This window comes from Musca autumnalis, unplaced genomic scaffold, assembly GCF_047663935.1.
Source record: "Musca autumnalis isolate F117 unplaced genomic scaffold, ASM4766393v1 scaffold_1, whole genome shotgun sequence".
Classification (NCBI taxonomy): Eukaryota; Metazoa; Arthropoda; class Insecta; order Diptera; family Muscidae; genus Musca; species Musca autumnalis.
Window position 1 is genome coordinate 261,980,346 of NW_027411644.1, and position 19,929 is coordinate 262,000,274.

General features: G+C 37.5%; 1 protein-coding gene across 1 annotated transcript; it reads right to left on the reverse strand.

The window, feature by feature from the left end:
* Window positions 1-4,803: 4,803 nt before the first annotated feature.
* Window positions 4,804-19,576, reverse strand: LOC141389480 (prolyl 4-hydroxylase subunit alpha-2-like). The gene is made up of 9 exons (XM_073961012.1): window positions 19,185-19,576; window positions 13,702-13,853; window positions 13,487-13,637; window positions 13,140-13,327; window positions 12,926-13,053; window positions 5,311-5,766; window positions 5,193-5,246; window positions 4,969-5,134; window positions 4,804-4,899 (listed from the first exon to the last, which is right to left on the reverse strand). The coding sequence occupies exons 1-9, from the start codon at window positions 19,394-19,396 to the stop codon at window positions 4,841-4,843; spliced, it is 1,566 nt and encodes a 521-aa protein (XP_073817113.1). The 5' UTR covers window positions 19,397-19,576; the 3' UTR covers window positions 4,804-4,840.
* Between the last annotated feature and the right edge of the window lie 353 nt (window positions 19,577-19,929).

The window sequence follows — 19,929 nt, forward strand, 5'->3', positions numbered from 1 at the left end:
GAGGAATATGCGGATATCCGCTTCTAAATATACGGTCACTCTGTTCATCACATTGGGAAGAGGGTTAAAAGTCGTGGTCGATGGTAGAAGAATGCCAACCACAAACTGTACCTAAAATTAGGGATCACATTCTACAGCACTTATATGTCGTCCTCGTATGCCACAACTATCTGCGACAAACTGGAAAGTAGGAACAAGGTCCTCAAGTCCTTAGCCGGCAGCACTTGGGGTGCAGATAAAGAAGCCTTGTTGATAACATATAACGCGATAAGTCGGTCTGTGGTGAGCTATGCGGTGTCAGTTTGGTCGGCGATTTTATTTGATACACAATGGAATAATATTGAAACTTGTCAGAATGCCACCCTGAGGACAGAAACAGGTTGCTTCTCATGTCTTCTGTAAACCATCACAATGAGATGCTTTCATTGCACTACTTGCTTGGATATTACCGTGAGAGCCATCCCAATCACCATATGATGGGTAGGCCCGCACAACCAGATACATCACGAAGGATCTTGACGTCCTAGAGAGCGACGTCCAGCGATAAAGGAGAGACCCCTAGATCAACAAGTATATCAAGCAGGTTTGAACAGCATTCACACGGATGCAGTCGCTAAGGTCATAAGCAACTATAGTGTGAATATTGTCCTCGGAGTACATCTCCCATCTATCGCAGCTGATGGCGTCAGATGCCACGACTAACCAGAGTAGGTTTAGCTCAACTACGCTAGGGATGGTGCAGTCGATCAGACCGTGCAAAACATCGGCCCAGCATGCGGCACAAGCCCAACCAAACTAACTCTAATAGATCTGTGGTTATATGTCATCAAAGTATTCACATTCCTAGAAGAAAGTTTTATACCAGATAAGAATAAAGTTTTATACCATCAACAACGACTAAATACCAAATTTCAGCATTGTGGCCACAACTTTCAAAATACCGAAAATCGGGACGAACCGCTCTACGGAGCTTATGTGAAAGCCTCTTCTGGAATGTTTTATAGCCCCGTCGAAGTCTAAATACAATATTTCAAAATTTCTGGCCTGTTCCAGAACTGCAAGAATCTACTAAATTTTACTATTTTTTCCGATACCATAAAGGAAAAAATGTTATCGTAGTAAAAATAGTAGCTTCTTGCAGGTTCTGGAACAGAGCATTCATTTCGAATCGATATACCGACAAATTTCTTCCGAAAGTTTCATACTCCTAACGGAGACTTACTACAAATGTCAGTCATTTCGGTGAGATATTGAGCCCACAACCTTCAAAATACCGAAAATCGGGAGGTACCGTTCTATGGGGCTATATCAATTATCCTATCTATGAGTAATACAAACTTCTGGACCATATTATAAAGCTCTATGTTCAATATTGCGAGGTCTATTTTTAGATTTAAGCATCTCGATATTCATAAGGGCAACTAGCTGTCGCCAGATCAAAGAAAAAAAATCAAATTGATCACGTTGTGATAGATGGAAGACATGAATCAAGCGTGTTGGATGTACGATCGTTCCGAGGTGCAAACATACACTCGGACCACTACCTTGTTGCATCAAATGTACGAACCAGATTAAACGTAGCAAACAAAGTGCGAACAGACACAACACGGAAGTTGGACATCGGTAAGCTGCAATAACAACAGATAGCACCAGCATATTCCACTCAACTGGCCCAACTACTTAATCAAAGCACTCCTCGTCCCGATAACATAACAGGACAATGGCAAAACATTGCCCACTCCATGCAAACAGCCGCAAAATCAGTACTTGGATACCAGAGACCTCTACGAAGGAATCCATGGTATGACCAGGAGTGTCGTGCTGCTACCGAAGAGAAAAATGCGGCATATAGGACTCTTTTACAATCAGTAGCAACGCATAGCGCACGAGGCAGGTATCGGGAGAAAAGGAGAGAGGAGCAACGTCTTTTCCGCTCGAAAAAGAGAGAGATGGAAAAGCGGGAGTGTGAACAAATCGAGATGCACAGGAGACAGAATGAAGTCCGAAAATTCTACCAAAGAGTGAAACATCAAACTGATGTCTTTGGAACTGGCACATCCTCCTGTAGAGACCAGCAAGGTAATCTGGTAACTGATACAGATAGTGTGCTAAGGATATGGAAAGAGAATTTTTCCAAACTGTTGGTGTCCAATAGTAGCGAAGTCGCCGAAGATACCACAGATCCAATCCCAGAAGATGGTATTGAATGTATACCACCCGGCCAAGATGAGGTAAAGACAGCAATAAACCCGCTGAAGAATAATAAGGCAGCAGGAGCTGATGGCCTACCAGCCGAGCTGTTTAAAACCGGAGGCGACACGCAGATAAGGTGTATGCATCAGCTAGTTAGCTCCATCTGGCAGGAAGAACGCATACCCGACGATTGGAACCTGAGCATCCTGTGTCCCGTCCATAAGAAAGGAGATAATACTTTATGCTCCAACTTAGGGAGACGACTTATGTCTCCCTATCGCCTACAAGATAGTGTCAGGGATATTGTGCGAACGACTAAAGCCCATGGTCAACGAAATAATTGGACCATATCAATGCGGCTTTAGACCTGGCAAGTCCACCATTGACCAGATATTTACCCTGCGGCAAATCCGGGAGAAGACCCAAGAGATGCAGATCGACACCTACCACCTTTTTGTCGATTATAAAGCAGCCTTCGACAGCCCGCTACGTTCAAAGGTATTCCAAACCATGTCTGAATTTTGTATCCCCGCAAAGCTCATTCGGCTTTGTAAAATGACTCTAACTGACAAAAGATCTTCAGTTAAAATAGAAAAGAAACTCTCCGAAGAGTTTTGTACCAAAAGAGGTTTCAGGCAAGAAGACAGCCTTTCGTGTGATCTTTTTAACATCCCGCTAGAAAAGGTTATACGAGAGGCAAACGTCAAAAGAAGTGGCACAATCTACACCAATAGTCACATGATACTTACTTATGCTGATGATATAGACATCAAGGGACGATCAGTAAAAGAAGTAACCGATACCTTTATGAAGGTCGAAGGAGAATCTGCTAAAGTAGGTCTGGCGGTAAACGACGAGAAGACCAAGCTGATGGTGTCGACGCGCAATGCGTCCATTGAGATCGGACCAACTGTTGAAGTTGGTTCCTATAATTTTGAGGTAGTTAAAGACTTCGTATACCTCGGCACCGTCGTAAACACAGCAAACGACATCAGTTGTGAAATATAAAGAAGAATTGTATTGGCCAACAGATGCTACTTTGGCTTAAGTAAGCACTTCAAAAACAAAGCCACAACTCGTAAATCAAAAATAACGCTTTACAAAACACTGATACTACCCGTGCTGATGTTTGGTTCCGAAGCCTGGAACCTGCGTTGACGGTGAATATCGACATCATATGAACCACGAGCTGTATCTGCTATACAATGACATCAATATAGTTAAACATATCGAGATGCAGCGATTGCGTTGGCTAGGCCATATAACAAGAATGAGCTATGATGAACCCGCTAAAAAGGCGTATAAATTCGAGCCACATGGCAGTGCACACAGGATTGGCAGGCCAAATTGGCGCAAACAAGTGGATGAAGAGATGACAAGGCGCGGTATTCCAAAAAGCGAAGCACGAAACAGAGAGAATTGGAGATCTTTTCTTAGTTCGGTCTATGGAACAAATGTTCTGTAATGGGCCAATTAAGTAAGTAAGTAAGTTTATTTTTATTTCAACAGACCGACAGACGGACAATGTTCTATAGACTTAGAATTTTATGCGGAAAGACAAATTTAATCATACCCTCCCTATTATACTGAAGGGTATACAGATCAGTGACGAAAACCATAGAGGTTTGGTTCCTATGAAATTAAGTATATTCGCAAATTCGAAATGTGTGTTCCATGAACATCCTAAGGTTGACTTCTCTCATATGAGAATGATCTACGATTCATATTAGCTCACTGAGGTGGGATTTTTAATGGTTGGACAATAAACATAAAATTTTAGTACAATAAGTTGGCATCAATTGGATATGGGCAAAGTACCATTAACGAGAATAAAAAATTAAAATTTGCTAAAAAATATATAAACACCTAGTATATCGTAGAGTCGATCTTTTGATTGCCACCTCTTGCCACCCTGGCTCTTGGTTTGCGTTAATTGGACATCTTATCTGAAGCAAAATGTGTAAAAACTTTCTGCCATCCCTGCAACCTTCTGAGATATATCAATATTTTAATGAATAGTCCATTTTATATTAATGAAATCTATATCTTTTTTCTTGCTTTATGACAGTGTTGGTGCTTCCTTTTCAAATAGAAGGAGTCGCGTATCTTACTCAATAACTGTTCAATTAAAATTGGCTAAAATTGGATGGGGGCTATATCCAAATCTGAACCGATTTTGTCAAAATCGTTAAAACTACTCAGGGGCCCAAGAAAATAACTCGTATTAAATTTGAATGCTATTAGATCAAAGTTGATAGAGTTATAGCAAAATCGGGGGAAGATATATGTGGGAGCTATGTCCAAATTTTAACCAATATGGATCATAGTTGAAATTTTTTATACCTAATTACTTATTCAAAAATTCATCAACCTAGGTCAACGCCCTCTTTTTTGTCCACTTTTGTATGGAAGCGGCAACACTGTGCGGCGTGTCTTAAGACACCACTTGTAGAGAAGTTTTACATGGCTGAAATACTCAAGAAATGACGCCGTAAAAAAGTTGATGTTGTCTGACCTGGAAATCCAGCGCGGACATTTAGCGTGCTAGGCGGGTATGCATACCATTACACCACGTTGGTACCCATTCCGAAATTAGTTACAATAAATAGCTTTGTTTATAAATATACAATTTATTTATCACAATCAATCAAGTATAACATGGTCTCCTAAACATTTGAGCCTTCGAACGTATCCATTTATTGCAAACTGTAATTAGACAAAATTTAACACATGAATTAAAGAAGTCATTTTTAAAAACCACAAATAATCTCTTACCCCACTTTGAACCCACAATGACTGGGCATGCAGCATGGAATGTTCGCCAATCTCCCTCAACTTTATTATTTAAATTATACCACATGACGGCAGAACCCTTGCTTGGAAAAACTGCAGTTTGAATATTAGGGAATACGGTGGCACCACCCTGCTCCACATCGGTCATCTGAAAGAAATCTCTGTTTTTAATACAATGTCATAACAATAAGATCTCTTGAGCTTACATAGAACAAAACTGTAGAAATACGATCACCCTGTAGCCTTACCACTTCGGCAGTCTGCAAATAAAATACGTATGCGTCGTATATTAAAACATTAAATTATTTATAACCCTCAACTTACATCTGACACATTAAAGAAATCATAGTGTGTATCATAATGTCCGCCCAGTCCATAATTCATCACCTGCAATGATTCAGATCCTTCTATATCAAATCCCGTCATATCACGTATACGTTGATTTATACGTTTTGTGGTATTTGAGAAATTATCTTCGAACCATGAAAATTTCGATGTCCTGCGTTGGACAACAATTGGTTTTCCATCATCCAAATTGTATACAGTGGCTCTGTGGAGAGTTGGTTTCGCCAGTGTTTGTAATTCTTTTATTTCTTTGTCGGATATTACATCATGAAATATCACCATGTATGGATCCAGATGCACAATTTCCATTTTTAAAGGAGCCAAACGTAAAAAGGCTGTCGTTGTGGTATTGTAGACACAATGCAGGCGAGATGGTTTATTTGAATATTGTCCACGACATCCAATTTGATAGGCAGAAGCTTCAGTTTTAGGTCTCTGTAAGAGGATATAAGGAAAATAATTTAAAAATCTTAACAAGGAATCAAAAAAATGAAATAGGTATGAATAAATACAATACACAAGACGCATTTTAGCAATGTGAATTTTGTAAGTAATGAAAATATAACCATTTGGAGACACCGGAGCGTATGACTTAGGCGATGAAAGATACAAAACAACGGCCCCGACCGGCTTTAACATTGCAAAACGCAGGACTTAACTTGGTCCCATTTTCATCTCATGGGGACACGGACCTCCCCATGGTGTTTACTGAGGAGCTGCTAATGAGCTAACAGGTGCCGCACGTTTAGCCAAAACTTGAGTTGGGCGCTGGGTTAGTAACCCAACCCTCCAAAGCAACATGCTATGAAAAAACAAATCAGAAGAAAAACAAGTAAAAAAGTATCAGTCGGCTTTGCCGACAGAGATATACCCTCATATTGAAACAATTTTTTCCCAAAATACGTCTGTATTTAGGGGGTTTTAAAAATTTTGGGCGTTTGAACCGACAAAAATGTTGATTAGGATTAAAAATCAAAAGTTTTGCGGAGAAGATACTAAAAGTACATTGGTCGTTATGGAAGTGGATCTCCAGGCACAACATATGGTGCAATAGGGGGTTTTTACACTCTTCGGGCTGTTTGCTCAAGAAGTATGGACTTGCCCCTAAAAAAAACTTTTACCATCGTAATTGAGGCAGCGAAAGCAAGTTGATTCAACAAAAATCAAAGTGATTCGGTATTAGGTCTTAAAGTGAACTTATCCGAAATTTTGTGTGGGAGGTACCGGATGGAGTGGACAAATGTAGTCCATATTTGAACCTGATCTATATCTGGTAGATATATTAGGATGTGTATAGTGTAGACCAATTCGGCCACTCCCTTCAAGAGTTACCGTACGAATTTTCCGAACATTTTTGAACTTTTGTGGGGTATGTACCTGCAGGAGTGGACCGATCTGGCTTATCTTCAAACTTAAACTTTGTTTGGACAAAATATTACTAAGGCCATATTTTGGACCGAATCGGCAGATCCGTTCGAAAGTTATCTTGCGCTCCAACCACCTCACACGGTGTCATAGGGGTTCTTTGCAACTTTCATGCTATTTTCTAAGGAAGTATGGACTTGCCCCTGATGAAACTTGTACCTTCGTATGGAGGGAGGTGAATACAAGTTGCTAAAACAAAAATCAAAGCGATACGAGAAATGGCCCTAAACTGATCTTTTCTGAAATTTTGTGTGGGAGGTACCCGAATGAGTGGACCTATTGAGACCATATTGGAACCTCACATTACTCTGGTAGAAAGTTTACGCTATACAAAGTATGGACCAAATCGGTCACTCCCTTCAAGAGTTATCGTGCGCACAAACTTTCCAAACATTTTCGAACTTTTGTGGGGGAGGTACCGGAAGGAGTGGACCGATGTAGCTCATCTTCGAACTTAAACTAAGTTTGGGCAAACTATTACGAAAGCCAAAATTTGAACCGAATCGGTTCATCCGTTCGAGAGTTATCGTGCGCTCCAGCCAGCAGGACAGACAGACAGACGGACGGACATGGCTAGATCGACTCCAAATTGTCTGAAACACATTTCGTCCAAACATACTTGGGGTCTAAAACCATTATTTCGATGAGGCACATTTTCATCGTATCAAAATGTATATGAAGAAAAGACAAAAATTTTTAGTTTTCCATAAATAAAAAAATTAAAATTTTTTTTTAAGCTACATGAAAGATTTTTGGTACATAGATTGGGAAAAAAATCCCATTCTTAAATCTGTTCGAGATACTAATTTTGGTTGTTGCGCGTAAAAGTTATGGCGGTTTCAATTCTGAAAAAAGAAAAAAATCTTTAAAAGACTCTAATCATTATATTGAGAAACTCTCTTAATTAGGGGCTCCTTACGTAATATATGATTACTGAGGCCCCATAACATTGGTGAAAAAGTTTTAAGTTTTCGCGGAAATTGAGAAAGAGTTAAAAAAATTGGTACTTTGCAACTTGTTTTAATATAATTCAAGCTGCTTACGCATCCTAAAAATATCTAAATAAATATGTACGTAATCTAAACATCGCGATGATTCAAATGAAACCAAAACTATACAAATCCGTTTAATGGTTTGCATATTATAGCAAAAACAAAAAGATACATATATTGAGGAAATTTATAAAATTTTTGAAAGAGAAAATATTTATTAAAATTTATTTTGTGAGTTAGTTGAAAAAATGTAGGAAAATGTTGTCGGAGTTATTCTTCTATTTTAGAGAAATTTCACGCAAAAAATCGATTTTTTTATTCTAATCACTTCTCAAATACACACCAACATCTAGCGGAGGATATGGGTATCGTTCAAATAAATGTTGGGTTCCTTTTAATGGGGTATACTCTTGAAATAAAACTGTATCGAGTAATGTTCTTTTTGAAATGCGTGTAAAACGCGAAATCCTCAAAATCACTTTATGCGCATGCGGTTTAAAAACATAGCGAATTCTTCTCTTTTAATTTGTACACATTTGCTAGGATTTACTTTGGCCGCTAAGATGTAGCATCATCTGCAGTTTAGTGTGCAACAAACTGTATAACGCTTATAATTTGCACAAAGTGCATACACTTTTTATGCGCATCCGATTTCACTATCATCCATGAAAAAATACATCGATCTAAACCTATTTCGATAAAATCTATCAAGAACCGTGGATGTAGCATCACACACTAGTTTTGGGATAAATCGGATAAAGCTCCAATGGCACTAAATTTTTTAAACCACTGTTTTCGCAAAAACTCGAGTGATGTGTCAGTTTCTTCATTGAAAAGGAAACGATCCACAGAAAACGCGATTTAATCCGCGATATTTTCAAAAACATTTTTCGCAGATTTTTCAATTTTTGCAGTAGCCATTTCCGCCGTTCTAGTAGATGGATTTTTACGATCTGTTATTCATATGATCCGGATCGTCGAAAAACTAAAATATCGCGGGGTACCAGCACACTCAAAACGATATTGTAAATACTGTACCCAAAAAATAGGTTTTTTAGAAAAAATATCGCACTAAATTTTGGCCTTTGGCAGTAGATTACTCTGCTGCTGTGTGGGCTACATACTCAATATACATATCAGATTATGCGAAATCGCGAGTTCTTTAATCCTATAATTGGTTTTTTGAAATATCCGAATGCGCGTCCCAGTTACATAAAAAATACAAAAAACACCTGAAATCCGGCTTCAAAATGTCAGCATCGATAAAAAGTGGATGCAGTGGAAATTTTGGAAAGTGATACATTAGAAGTGCAATCTTCATTTTGTATTCTCCTACTTTTACTTTGGACAGATGTCCGTCATTTGAATGATTTAATCAGAAATCGAATAGCAATGTAAAAAACCTGTTTAGCTTCAACGTGTTTTACCTATGTTTTTTCCTTTACGCGGTCGTAACTACCACGTAAATTAAATTTTTTTGCTAAATTTTTGAGCTTTGTACAAAAACATCTAAATTAATCCAGCAATAGTCATAGTTACTGGTAAACTACAATAGTTCGCGTATTATAATAGTGCAAACCTTGGCTTCATAGAAACTAAAAAATTTTGACTTTTCCTCATATACCCTCCTTAGCCTAAAGGCTGAGGTTATAACAAACTCCCCTAAAGTTTACGACTCCCGCAAACGTTTTATGGGTCATGATCTGAGAGTCTGCAACCTGGAATGTTCGGACTCTTTATAGGGAAGGTGTACACAATAGCAGATGTTCATGATATTACCGCCATACAGAAAATTCGACGGATTAGGAAAGGCATAACAACAACACCTAAAGGTTACGCACTGCAATATAGATGACGTGGCATAAAGCATGAGTTTGGTTGCGGATTTGTAGTTGGTTGGAGGTTAAAACATCTGGTTCACCTCCGAGAATGAAATACTTTCGGAGAGCCTAGAAGAAACCTCTAGGCGATTTTAATTCCAATAATAGGAAGTACAATATCTTTGGCCCAACAGTCGGGAAGTTTCGTTTCCACAGTGAAACATCTGACGATGGAATGTGGTTATTCCACTCAACTGGCCAAATTGCTTAAAGGCAGCAGACTTCGTTCCGATAACATCTACAGTGTGGCAAAGTATTGCCCACTCTATGCAAACAACCACAAAATACATACTTGGATACGAGAGATCACCACCAAGGAAGCCATCGTATGACCAGGAGAGTCGCGCTGCTACCAAAGAGAGAAATGCGGCATGTAGGGCTACTTTGCAATCAGTAGCAAAGCGAAAAGCAGGCTATAGGTATCTCAAAAAAGGAAGGAGAGGAGAAACGTCTTTATGCAGGAAAAAAGAGAAATGGAATAGCGGGAATGTGTAAAATCGAAATGTGCAGAAGCCAGAATGAAGTCCAAAATTTCTACATAAGAGTGAAACGTCAATCTTATGTATTTTATACAGGCAGATAGTGTGCTCTAGTTATAGAAAGAGCATTTTTCCAAAGACTTGACATCCAATACTAGCGAAGATGACGTAGATATCACAGATCCAATCCCAGAAGATGGTATTGAAAGTATACCGCCCGGCTAAGATGAGGTGAAGACAGCAATAAACCGGCTGAAGAATAATAAGGTAGCAGGAGCCGATGGCTTGTATTCATCAGCTAGTTAGCAAACATCTGACAGGAAAAACATGTACTCGACGATTAGAACCTGCACGCAGAGAAAAAATATTTTTCGGTTTTGTTGGAACAAAAATATTTATTTTGGTTCCAAAAATGTGTTTGTTTTGTACAAATATTGTAATCCAAATCCAAAAATACCATCTTTTGTTCCGAACATAGAAAACAAAAACTTTCGAATTTCCGCAATATTGTAAAAATCGTTAACAATACCGATTGTAGGAACAATCATAATCTAAATTTTTTACAAAACATATTGTCAGCCCTTGAAACCAGATACTAAATATTTTGATTTGAGTGTATATACTTCTCATATACACTTTCCACACAACTTTGATGTAAATATCGCGTATAATATTACGAGCATTGATGAACGCAATACATGGTTTGCTACTTTAGTTGACAACAAAGACAAACAAAAAGCCACAAGCAGCCACCACAACATAAGGAATAATTAAACACCATAACAAACATGAAAAGGAAAGAAGAATGAAACAAAACAGAAACAAATAAAAACAAGAGCCTCACAAGTACATACACACAAAAACAAAGGTAAAGGCAGCATGTCATACAAACACACCACAACTCACCAAAATTGTTTTTTCAACACGGCATCGAATAGCGAGAGAAGAGAAACAAATTTTCGAAAAAAAGAGAGAAATATTGTTCAGTTGACACAAACTATTTTTGGATTTACAATACTACATGAGGAATCCAACAATATGTTAACAATACATATTTTGCTCTTGGAATATTGTTGGATCAAACATATTTTTTTCTCTGCGTGTGAGCATCCACTGTTCCATCCACAAGAAAAGAGATAAGACTGTGTGCTCTAACTACGTATAGGGGCGGGGATATTGTGTGAGCTTATGGCCCGTGAAATAATTGAGTCATACCAAAGCCGCTTTGGACCTGGAAAATCCAGTATTGACAGATATTTACCCTGGTCTTTCCCCGGCAAATCCTAGAAAAGACCCACGATATGCAGATCGACATTTACCAACTTTTTGTCGATTAATGCAGCTTTCAGCCAAAGGAATTCGAAGCCAAGTCCGAATTTGGTTTTCCCGCCCCGTATAAATATGGGACGCATGGTGGTACAAGCAAAAATGGACGGCCACAGCTTCGATGTTGTCAAAAGATGGAAGACTAAATTAAAACAAGTAAGAACGGTGTTAAGTTCGGCCCGGTCGAACTTGTTATTCCCTCCACCATGAGATATATTGATGTAAAATGGAATAATTAGTTTCCTTTCTTTTATGAAGAAGGCTAAATACCAAATTTAAGCAATATGGGTAAAACAATGTGGCTAACTTTCAAAACACCGAAATTCGAGAGACGCTATATGAAGGCTTGGACCCCCAATGAAGACTAAATACCAAATTTCAGCCATTTCAATGGATTATTATGGCCATAACCTTAAAAATACCGAAAATCGGGATGTACCGTTCTATGCGGACCATATTAAGGCGTGGGCCTGTACCAACACATTTTTTAAGGGGAAAGTTTTATACCACCAACAAAGACTAAATAAAAACTTTCAGCCATTTCGGGGTAATACTGAGGCCACAACCTTCAAAATACCGAAAATCGGGAGGTAGCGTTCTATGAGGACTATATGAAGGAGTGGACTTATAGCGACATATTTAGGGGGAGAAGTTGAATACACCCAACGAAGACTAAATACCAAATTTCAGCTGTTTCGATGGATTATTGTGGCCATAACCTTGAAAATACCGAAAATTGGGAGGTACCTTTTTATGGGGGCTATATTAAGGCGGGGATCTGTACCGACATATATCATATGGAAAGTCTTATACCACCAACGAAGTCTAAACAAAAAATTTCAGCCATTTCGGAGGAATATTGAGGCCACAACCTTAAAAATACCGAAAATCGGGAGGTACGCTTCTATGGGGGCTCTATGAAGGCGTGGACCTATACCGAAAAATTTCATACGGAATGTTTTATACCAAATATGAAGACTAAATACCAAATTTCAGCCACTTCGGAATAATATTGAGGCAACAACCTTCAAAATACCGAAAATCGGGAGGTGCCGTTCTAAGGTGGCTATATGAAGGCGTGGGCCTATACCAACCAAATTCTTGGGAAAAGTTTTATACTACCATCTCGGTGTGATAATGGAGCTAAAACCTTTAAAATACCGAAAACGGCTCTATGGGGGCTATATCAAAACGTGGACCGATATAGCCCATTTGCAATACCAAACATCCTAATAGTAATACAAACTTCTATACCAAATTACAAAGCTCTATCCTCAAAATTGCGAGCTGTACCTTGATTTCAACAAACGAACGGATGGACGGACATGGTTATATAGACTTAGAATTTTACCCTGGTCAAGAATATATATACTTTATAGGGTGTCCGATGAATATTTCGATGTGTTACAAACGGAATGAAAAATTTAATTTTTCGCATGTACACATCTACCCTTTTGTAACTGTTTAAATTTTTTGCGAGGGAATACATTACCATTACTGGAGGTCCATCATATAATTTGGCTCTCATTTCAATATCATTTTTACGATTTAATAACTGAGCATCCTCTGGAAGTAACTTACAAGCCTTTTGCATTGCAAGAACAGCATCATTAAGGCGATCTGTAAGAAAAGTTAAATGATATCAAAACACTTTCGTACTTTGAATTCGAGTATATAGAAATTCTTCCAAATGTTACTATACTTACATTCATGTGCCAAAGCTTCAGCATACATATAATATGTTATTCCCAGATTATGGTTTACAATTTTATTAAAATCAGAATTCTGATATGAGTCAATGGCTAAATTAAACCAAATAACAGCTCCGTCATATATTTTCTTGCCATACAAATGAACACCCATATAATATTTATCAATGGAACTTAATTTAGCGCTAAAATAGGATAACATATAAGTTATAATGTAAAATGTGCAAGGATAAATATTTAAAATTATAACACCAGATAAATACTTAATTGTTGGCTTTATTCTTTCTAGCACTTAAAATAGTAAAGCATTGACCCGTATACAGGAACTGTATATGGAAACTTACTCATATTGTTTGCCATTTAATATGCCCTCAGCAATATCATCAATTTCCATGTCATATGTTGTTTGCAGACGATATATAGCCTCTGAAGCTTCTGTTAAATCTGTTACAGTTGGCATTTCTGGTCGATATTTGCGTATAACATTTAAGTGAGCTACACAGAGAAAAATATTAATTTGAATGGGGGGTTATTAATGCTAAGAATATACACAATTTACCTTCTCCGACTGGCCGCATCATAAACATTTCAATTTGTGTCCAATCATTATGCATACGGCGTATTAGGGAGAAACCATTCAATGGATTATGAAGATATTTTTCGGAATTCTGTAAACCTTTTTCATTTTCTGCTTTCAGTTGGTTTACTAAGCTATAAAAGAAAGTAAAATAAAATTATATAATCGTGGAGTAAAGTTTCACAAAACTCCTGAGTACAAGGTTTCAGAATCGAATTTCGCATTAGAATTTCTTTGAGCAAAAACGGCTTCTACTTCAAAGAACCCCTAAGATGTATGGTATCAAGGCGCAATAAAGGTTTAATGCACTTGAGATTGATAACGATACAATTATACTAAACATCATTACAACTGAGCAATGTATTGTTCTCGAACTCCACTCAACATTTCATGACCTTTCATGCCTTACTAACTTCTTTAGTTGGCAATCTACAGAACATTTGGCATATAAGAAAATATTTCCATCTCTCTCTCTATTTATTGATTTATTTCTCTAATTTGGAATACCGTGTTCTTCGATATCGTCACTCCAGATCTGCGTGTACCGTCATGGGGCCCGTATTTATACGCAATTTTAGCGGGTTAATCATCGCTCATTGTTATGACATGGCCTAGCCAACGCAATCGTTGTACTGATGTCGTCGTATTGCGGATACAGCTCGTGGTTTACACGACGGTGATATTTGGTATCAACGCATATTGGTCCGTTGATCTTTCGAATAATTTTTCTCTCAAACATACATTAGTAAGGGCGTTGGTAAAGTTATTGTTATTATACCCTACTCCAAAATGTGGTTAAGTTTGTTTTGCTAAAAATTCGTGTAACACCGCGAAATATTCGTCGTAGACCCCCAATGTTAAATACCATTTTTCATATCTCGACGAGATAAAGCGATATAACGATGTGTGTCCGTCTGTCCATTATAAATTGTAATCAAACTCCAGGCCGCAATTATGGACCGATCGTCACGGAATTTGGTATGGAGGTCGGTTTCACATCAGAATAGATCGCTATTTTTATTGGTGATGATCGTGAAATATTTAGGGGGTGAAATGGACAAAAACAAAATTTTTATCCGAATTTGTATCTGCTCTGTAGGTCGCAATCATAGTCCGTTCATATAAATAAGGTGTGATCTTTTTGCAATTTTACATGATGATCAGATAGTTTTTAGCGGGTGAAATGGACCGAAACTTTTGTTTGAAAATTGGAAAAAAAATAGTATATGTCCTATATCTTAATTAAATTTTTGGTCTATATTTCCAATTTTAAAGAATCTTTTTTTGTATGTTTTGTTGTTTTATCAGCTATTAAATAAAAACCAGTAAGGAAAGGATCAAAGTCGGGCGGGGCCGACTATATAATACCCTACACCACTGTGAATATGTAAAATATAAATCGGAGCTATATCAAGATCTTAACCGATTTTGATATAATTTGGCACATTTATTTCCAGACCGAATTCAGTCACACATTCCAAATATCATTGAAATCGGATTTATATATCGTGTTTGGAGCTGAAAATACACGAAATCGGCCGAAAATATATATGGGTGCTATATCCAAATCTTAACCGATTTCGATATAATTTGGCACATTTATTTCTAGACTGAATTCGGTCACACATTCCAAATTTCATCGAAATCGGAAATATATAGCGTGTTTGGTACAGAAAATACGTGAAATCGGCCGAAAATATATATGGGAGCTATATCCAAATCGGAACCGATTTCGATATAATTTGGCACACTTATTTCTAGACCGAATTCAGTCAAACATTCCAAATTATGGGAGCTACATATATCCAAATCTGAACCGATTTCGATAAAATTTCAGCTGGTTTGGGCAACAAATGCGGCTAAGATCCTTAAAATACCTTATATCGGGAGGTACCGTTATATGGGGGCTATACCAAAACTTGGACCGATATAGCCCATATTCGAACTTGATCTTCCGACGGCTAAAAAATGGTATTCCCCAATTTTCAGCGAAATCGGTCAACAAATGCGACCTGTATGTTGCGAACGGACGGACGGACGGACATGCATAAATCGACTCAGAAAGTGATTCTATGTATATCCCTAGAATGAACTATGGGTCTATCTCGCTTCCTTCTTTTATATATTACATACAAATGCACTAACACATAATACCCCTTACCACATAGTGGTGTAGGGTATAAATAGCAAAAAAAAATTTCACAGTGGGCATGGGTGCTATTTTCGCGATTTAATATTTAAAATTCAAATTGGACAAATATTAACGAAGTTATGAGTATTTCTTTGCATGTAGTTTTTACAGAATTTTACTTTTTCAAGGCGCGATATCTCTGGAACCGTTAGTCAAAAAAAATCTGAAAATATACTAAAATGTTTTGCTAATGAGCAGCATCACCACAGCAAACAATAAAGGAATTCAAAAACCTCATCTTGAAAAAGTGTCTGATTTCACTCAGAAATTCCCATATATTCTTGATCAGGGTAAAATTTTAAGTCGATATAACCATGTCCGTCTGTCCGTTCGCCCGTCTGTTGAAATCAAGATGATACAGCTTTGTAATTTGGTATAGATGTTTCTATTACTCCTAGGATCTTTGGTATTGCAAATGGGCTATAACGGTCCACGTTTTGATATTGCCCCCATAGAACGGTACCATCAGGTATTTTAAAGGTTTTAGCTTCATTATCACGCCCAGAAATTTTGTCGGCATAGAACGGTACTTCCCGATTTTCGGTATTTTGAAGGTTTTAGCCTCATTTGTATTTAGTCTTCGTTGGTGGTATACAATTTTTCACCTGAAATTAGTCGGTATAGGTCCACGCCTTCATATAGACCCATAGAACGGTACCTCCAGTTTTTGGGTATTTTTAAGGTTTTAACCTCATTATCGCACAAAAATGGCTGAAATTTGGTATTAAGTCTTCGTTGGGGGTATAAAACTTTCCACCTGAATTTTGTCGGTATAGGTCCAAGCCTTCATATAGCCTCCATACTTTGAAGGTTTTAGTCTCATTATCACACCAAATTGACAGAAATTTGGCATTTTATCTTCGTTGGAGGTATAAAACTTTCCACCTGAAATTAGTCGGTATAGGTCCACGCCTTCATATAGACCCATAGAACGGTACCTCCCGTTTTTGGGTATTTTTAAGGTTTTAACCTCATTATCGCACAAAAATGGCTGAAATTTGGTATTAAGTCTTCGTTGGGGGTATAAAACTTTCCACCTGAATTTTGTCGGTATAGGTCCAAGCCTTCATATAGCCCCCATGGAACGGTACCTCCGGATTTCGGTATTTTAAAGGTTGTGGCCTCAATATCTAACCGAAATTGCTGAGATTTGGTACTTAGTCTTCATTTGAGGTATAAAATTTTCCATATGAAATTTGTCGGTATAGGTCCACGACTTCATATAGCCTCCAGAGAACAGTACTTCCCGATTTTCGGTATTTTGATGGTTGTGACGACAATATTCCTCCGAAATGGCCTCCCGATTTTCGGTATTTTAAAGGCTATGGCCACAATAATCCATTTGGTATTTACCGTTCGTTGGGGGTATTTCCCCTCTAAATCTGTCGGTATAGGAAATGGCTGAAATTTGGTATGTAGTCTTCATTTGAGGTATAAAACTTTCCACCTGATATTTGTAGGTATAGGTCCACGCTTTTATATTGCCCCCATAGAACGGTACCTCCCGATTTTCGGTAATTTGAAGGTTGTGGCTTCAACATTCCACCGAACTTTCTGAAATTTGTTATGTATTCTTCATTTAAGGTATAAAACTTTCCACCTGAAATTTGTAGGTATTGGTCCACGCTTTTATATTGCCCCCATAGAACGGTACCTCCCGATTTTCGGTAATTTGAAGGTTGTGGCCACAACAACCCACCGAAATGGCTGAAATTTTGTATTTAGTCTACGTTGGAACTAAAAACCTTTCCGACTAAAATTCGACTGCATAGGTCCACTGTTTTCTATAGCCCCCATAGAACGGTACTTCCCGATTTTCGTAATTCTCAAGATTGTGATGTCAATATCCCACCGAAATGACTGAAATTTTTTACTTAGCCAGAAGAGAATTATCGCACCTCTTGATTTTAGGTATTGTTTAGATTTTTGCCACATTATCTTATCAAAATATCGGAAATTTGGTATTCAGTCTTCTTTAAATCTAAAAACTTTCCGTCAAAAATTTGTCTGTATGGATCGACGTTTTGATATAGCCCCACAGAAGGGTACCTCCCGAATTTCGGTATTTTGAAGGTTAGCCACATTGTTTTAAACGAAAGAAAACTCGTTCGGTCCGGCCGAACTTAACACCGTTCTTTCTTTTTATTGTTTTCCTTTGGGTTTTCATAGTATGTTGATTTTTAGATGGATGAGTTACTAACCCAACGCCCAACCCAAGTTAATTCACTAACTTTAACGGGTGTTACAAGCAGCAGCTCCCCAGGTGATACCACGGAGAGGTCAGTGTCCACTGGAGATAAAAGAGGGATAAAATAAATCCCGGGCTTTACCCCGTTAAAGCCAGTCAAAATCGTTGCTTGGTATCTTACATCCCCTACGGAACTTATAAACTCTCCTAAATTTCTAGTGAATTGCTCTGCGGTTCCTTTAACGATACCGATATCCTTTACATTTGGGGAGAAAGGTAAGTGATTTTTAATTGATTTCCGTTTTTCCGTTAGTTTCCTGAACAGGTCTCAATCAGAACTCCATTTTGAGTTTTCTATAAAATTTATTGGCAAAGTTCCGCATGTATTCAATTAAGGCGCTCAGTGGCAAAACGGCGTAACCCACATGCCAAAAAAAATCAAACTGATTATAAAAATTTAACATGAACCTTTAGAAATAAATACTAAAAACTCCATATAGCATGATTTTGAGTAGTTATTACAAAATGTTCCGGTTAGATCTTTATAGCCAGTTTGATTTTTTTTTTTTTGGAATGTGGGTGTTAGGCCGTTTTGGCGCTGAGCACCTCAATTGTCAATATAAGGGTTGTCCCATAAAATTGACACACAATTCTGAATGCACGATCTTGCATGATCAATTTTCGACAAAGTTTAATAGTAAACAACTCCTGAATACGTCCTCGGACAATGTCTATATAAACAAATCGTTAATTTAAATTCAAGATATTATTGGATGCCTGGAGTAAATGTTCCGCATTGCATATTTTGTATTGTCACAGACTGTGGGAATGTTCCTGTCGGCAAAGTCGATACTTTCAATTTGTCCTAAATCAACAAACTCATTTCCAAGTTCTAACTCACTGAGGCATTTAAAGTCATGCCTGTTCTTGCACAGAAATTTAGCGCAGATGTTTGGTTATTTTATTTTGTTCTCTTTTTCATTAAGGAAATTCAAAATTCAATGTCAACAACATTTGATGAATATTTTGTTTATTGTTGTAAATGTTTAAACATTTTTTTTATTTATTTTCACCAATCAATCTCACTTTTTTAATGCATTCACTTTTTCTTGCAATTTATCAGCATAATGATCTACATTTGCAATCAAAATATTTTCCGTCATCAATAGTTGTTCCAAACCCGCTACCGAAGTGGCAAAACTTTTCTCTTGGGCATTTTGCGAATACACCGTTACGTTAAAGAATAGAATAGTTAAGAGAGCAACACGAATTATATTTAAACGCCGGTCGTTACTCATATTCACGATTTTAACTTAAAATCAAAGAGCGTCAAACATTCGATGCTGATACGTTAACAAATCACTTTCAATTAAAAATATATTTTGGCCTATTGCAACTATTAGAGGCCTATCGATGAGACCGTAAAGTTGTTATCAAAATTTAGTTTGATTTTCTGTCTATGGTTCTGTGGCAAATGTGAATCAGTTCCTCTATGTAACACCTCTCTCTTAACCATCAAAACTGATAAGATGTCTTTCAGCAACTATTACTTACCTCCGTTTTGTTATCACCTGCAATGGTATTTTGTAGTTTTCAAAAATAAATTAAAACACTAGAGTGAAATGTTATGTTTTATAGAAATGATAAAAATATGTACATACATACATAGGTATTTTCAAAAATGTTTGTATGTCTCTTCTAGAAACTCCATCTGAATTTACTTGATAAGTAATTCTATTTGGCAAATCAATTCGAGTGTTCTTTTATTAAATGTCAGTTGCGTATTTTTAGACAGTAAAATGTTTCTTTGAACAATTGTTTACATGTCTCT

What these genes read in the sequence shown, in the direction of transcription:
- LOC141389480 (XM_073961012.1), bottom strand. Translation starts at nt 19,396, where the DNA reads ATGAGTAACGACCGGCGTTTAAATATAATTCGTGTTGCTCTCTTAACT. An exon ending in GATGCGGCCAGTCGGAGAAG is followed by an intron (nt 13,638 to 13,701) that starts GTAAATTGTGTA and finishes TTCTCTGTGTAG; the next exon opens with CTCACTTAAATGTTATACGC. An exon ending in TTAAATGGCAAACAATATGA is followed by an intron (nt 13,328 to 13,486) that starts GTAAGTTTCCAT and finishes ATCCTATTTTAG; the next exon opens with CGCTAAATTAAGTTCCATTG.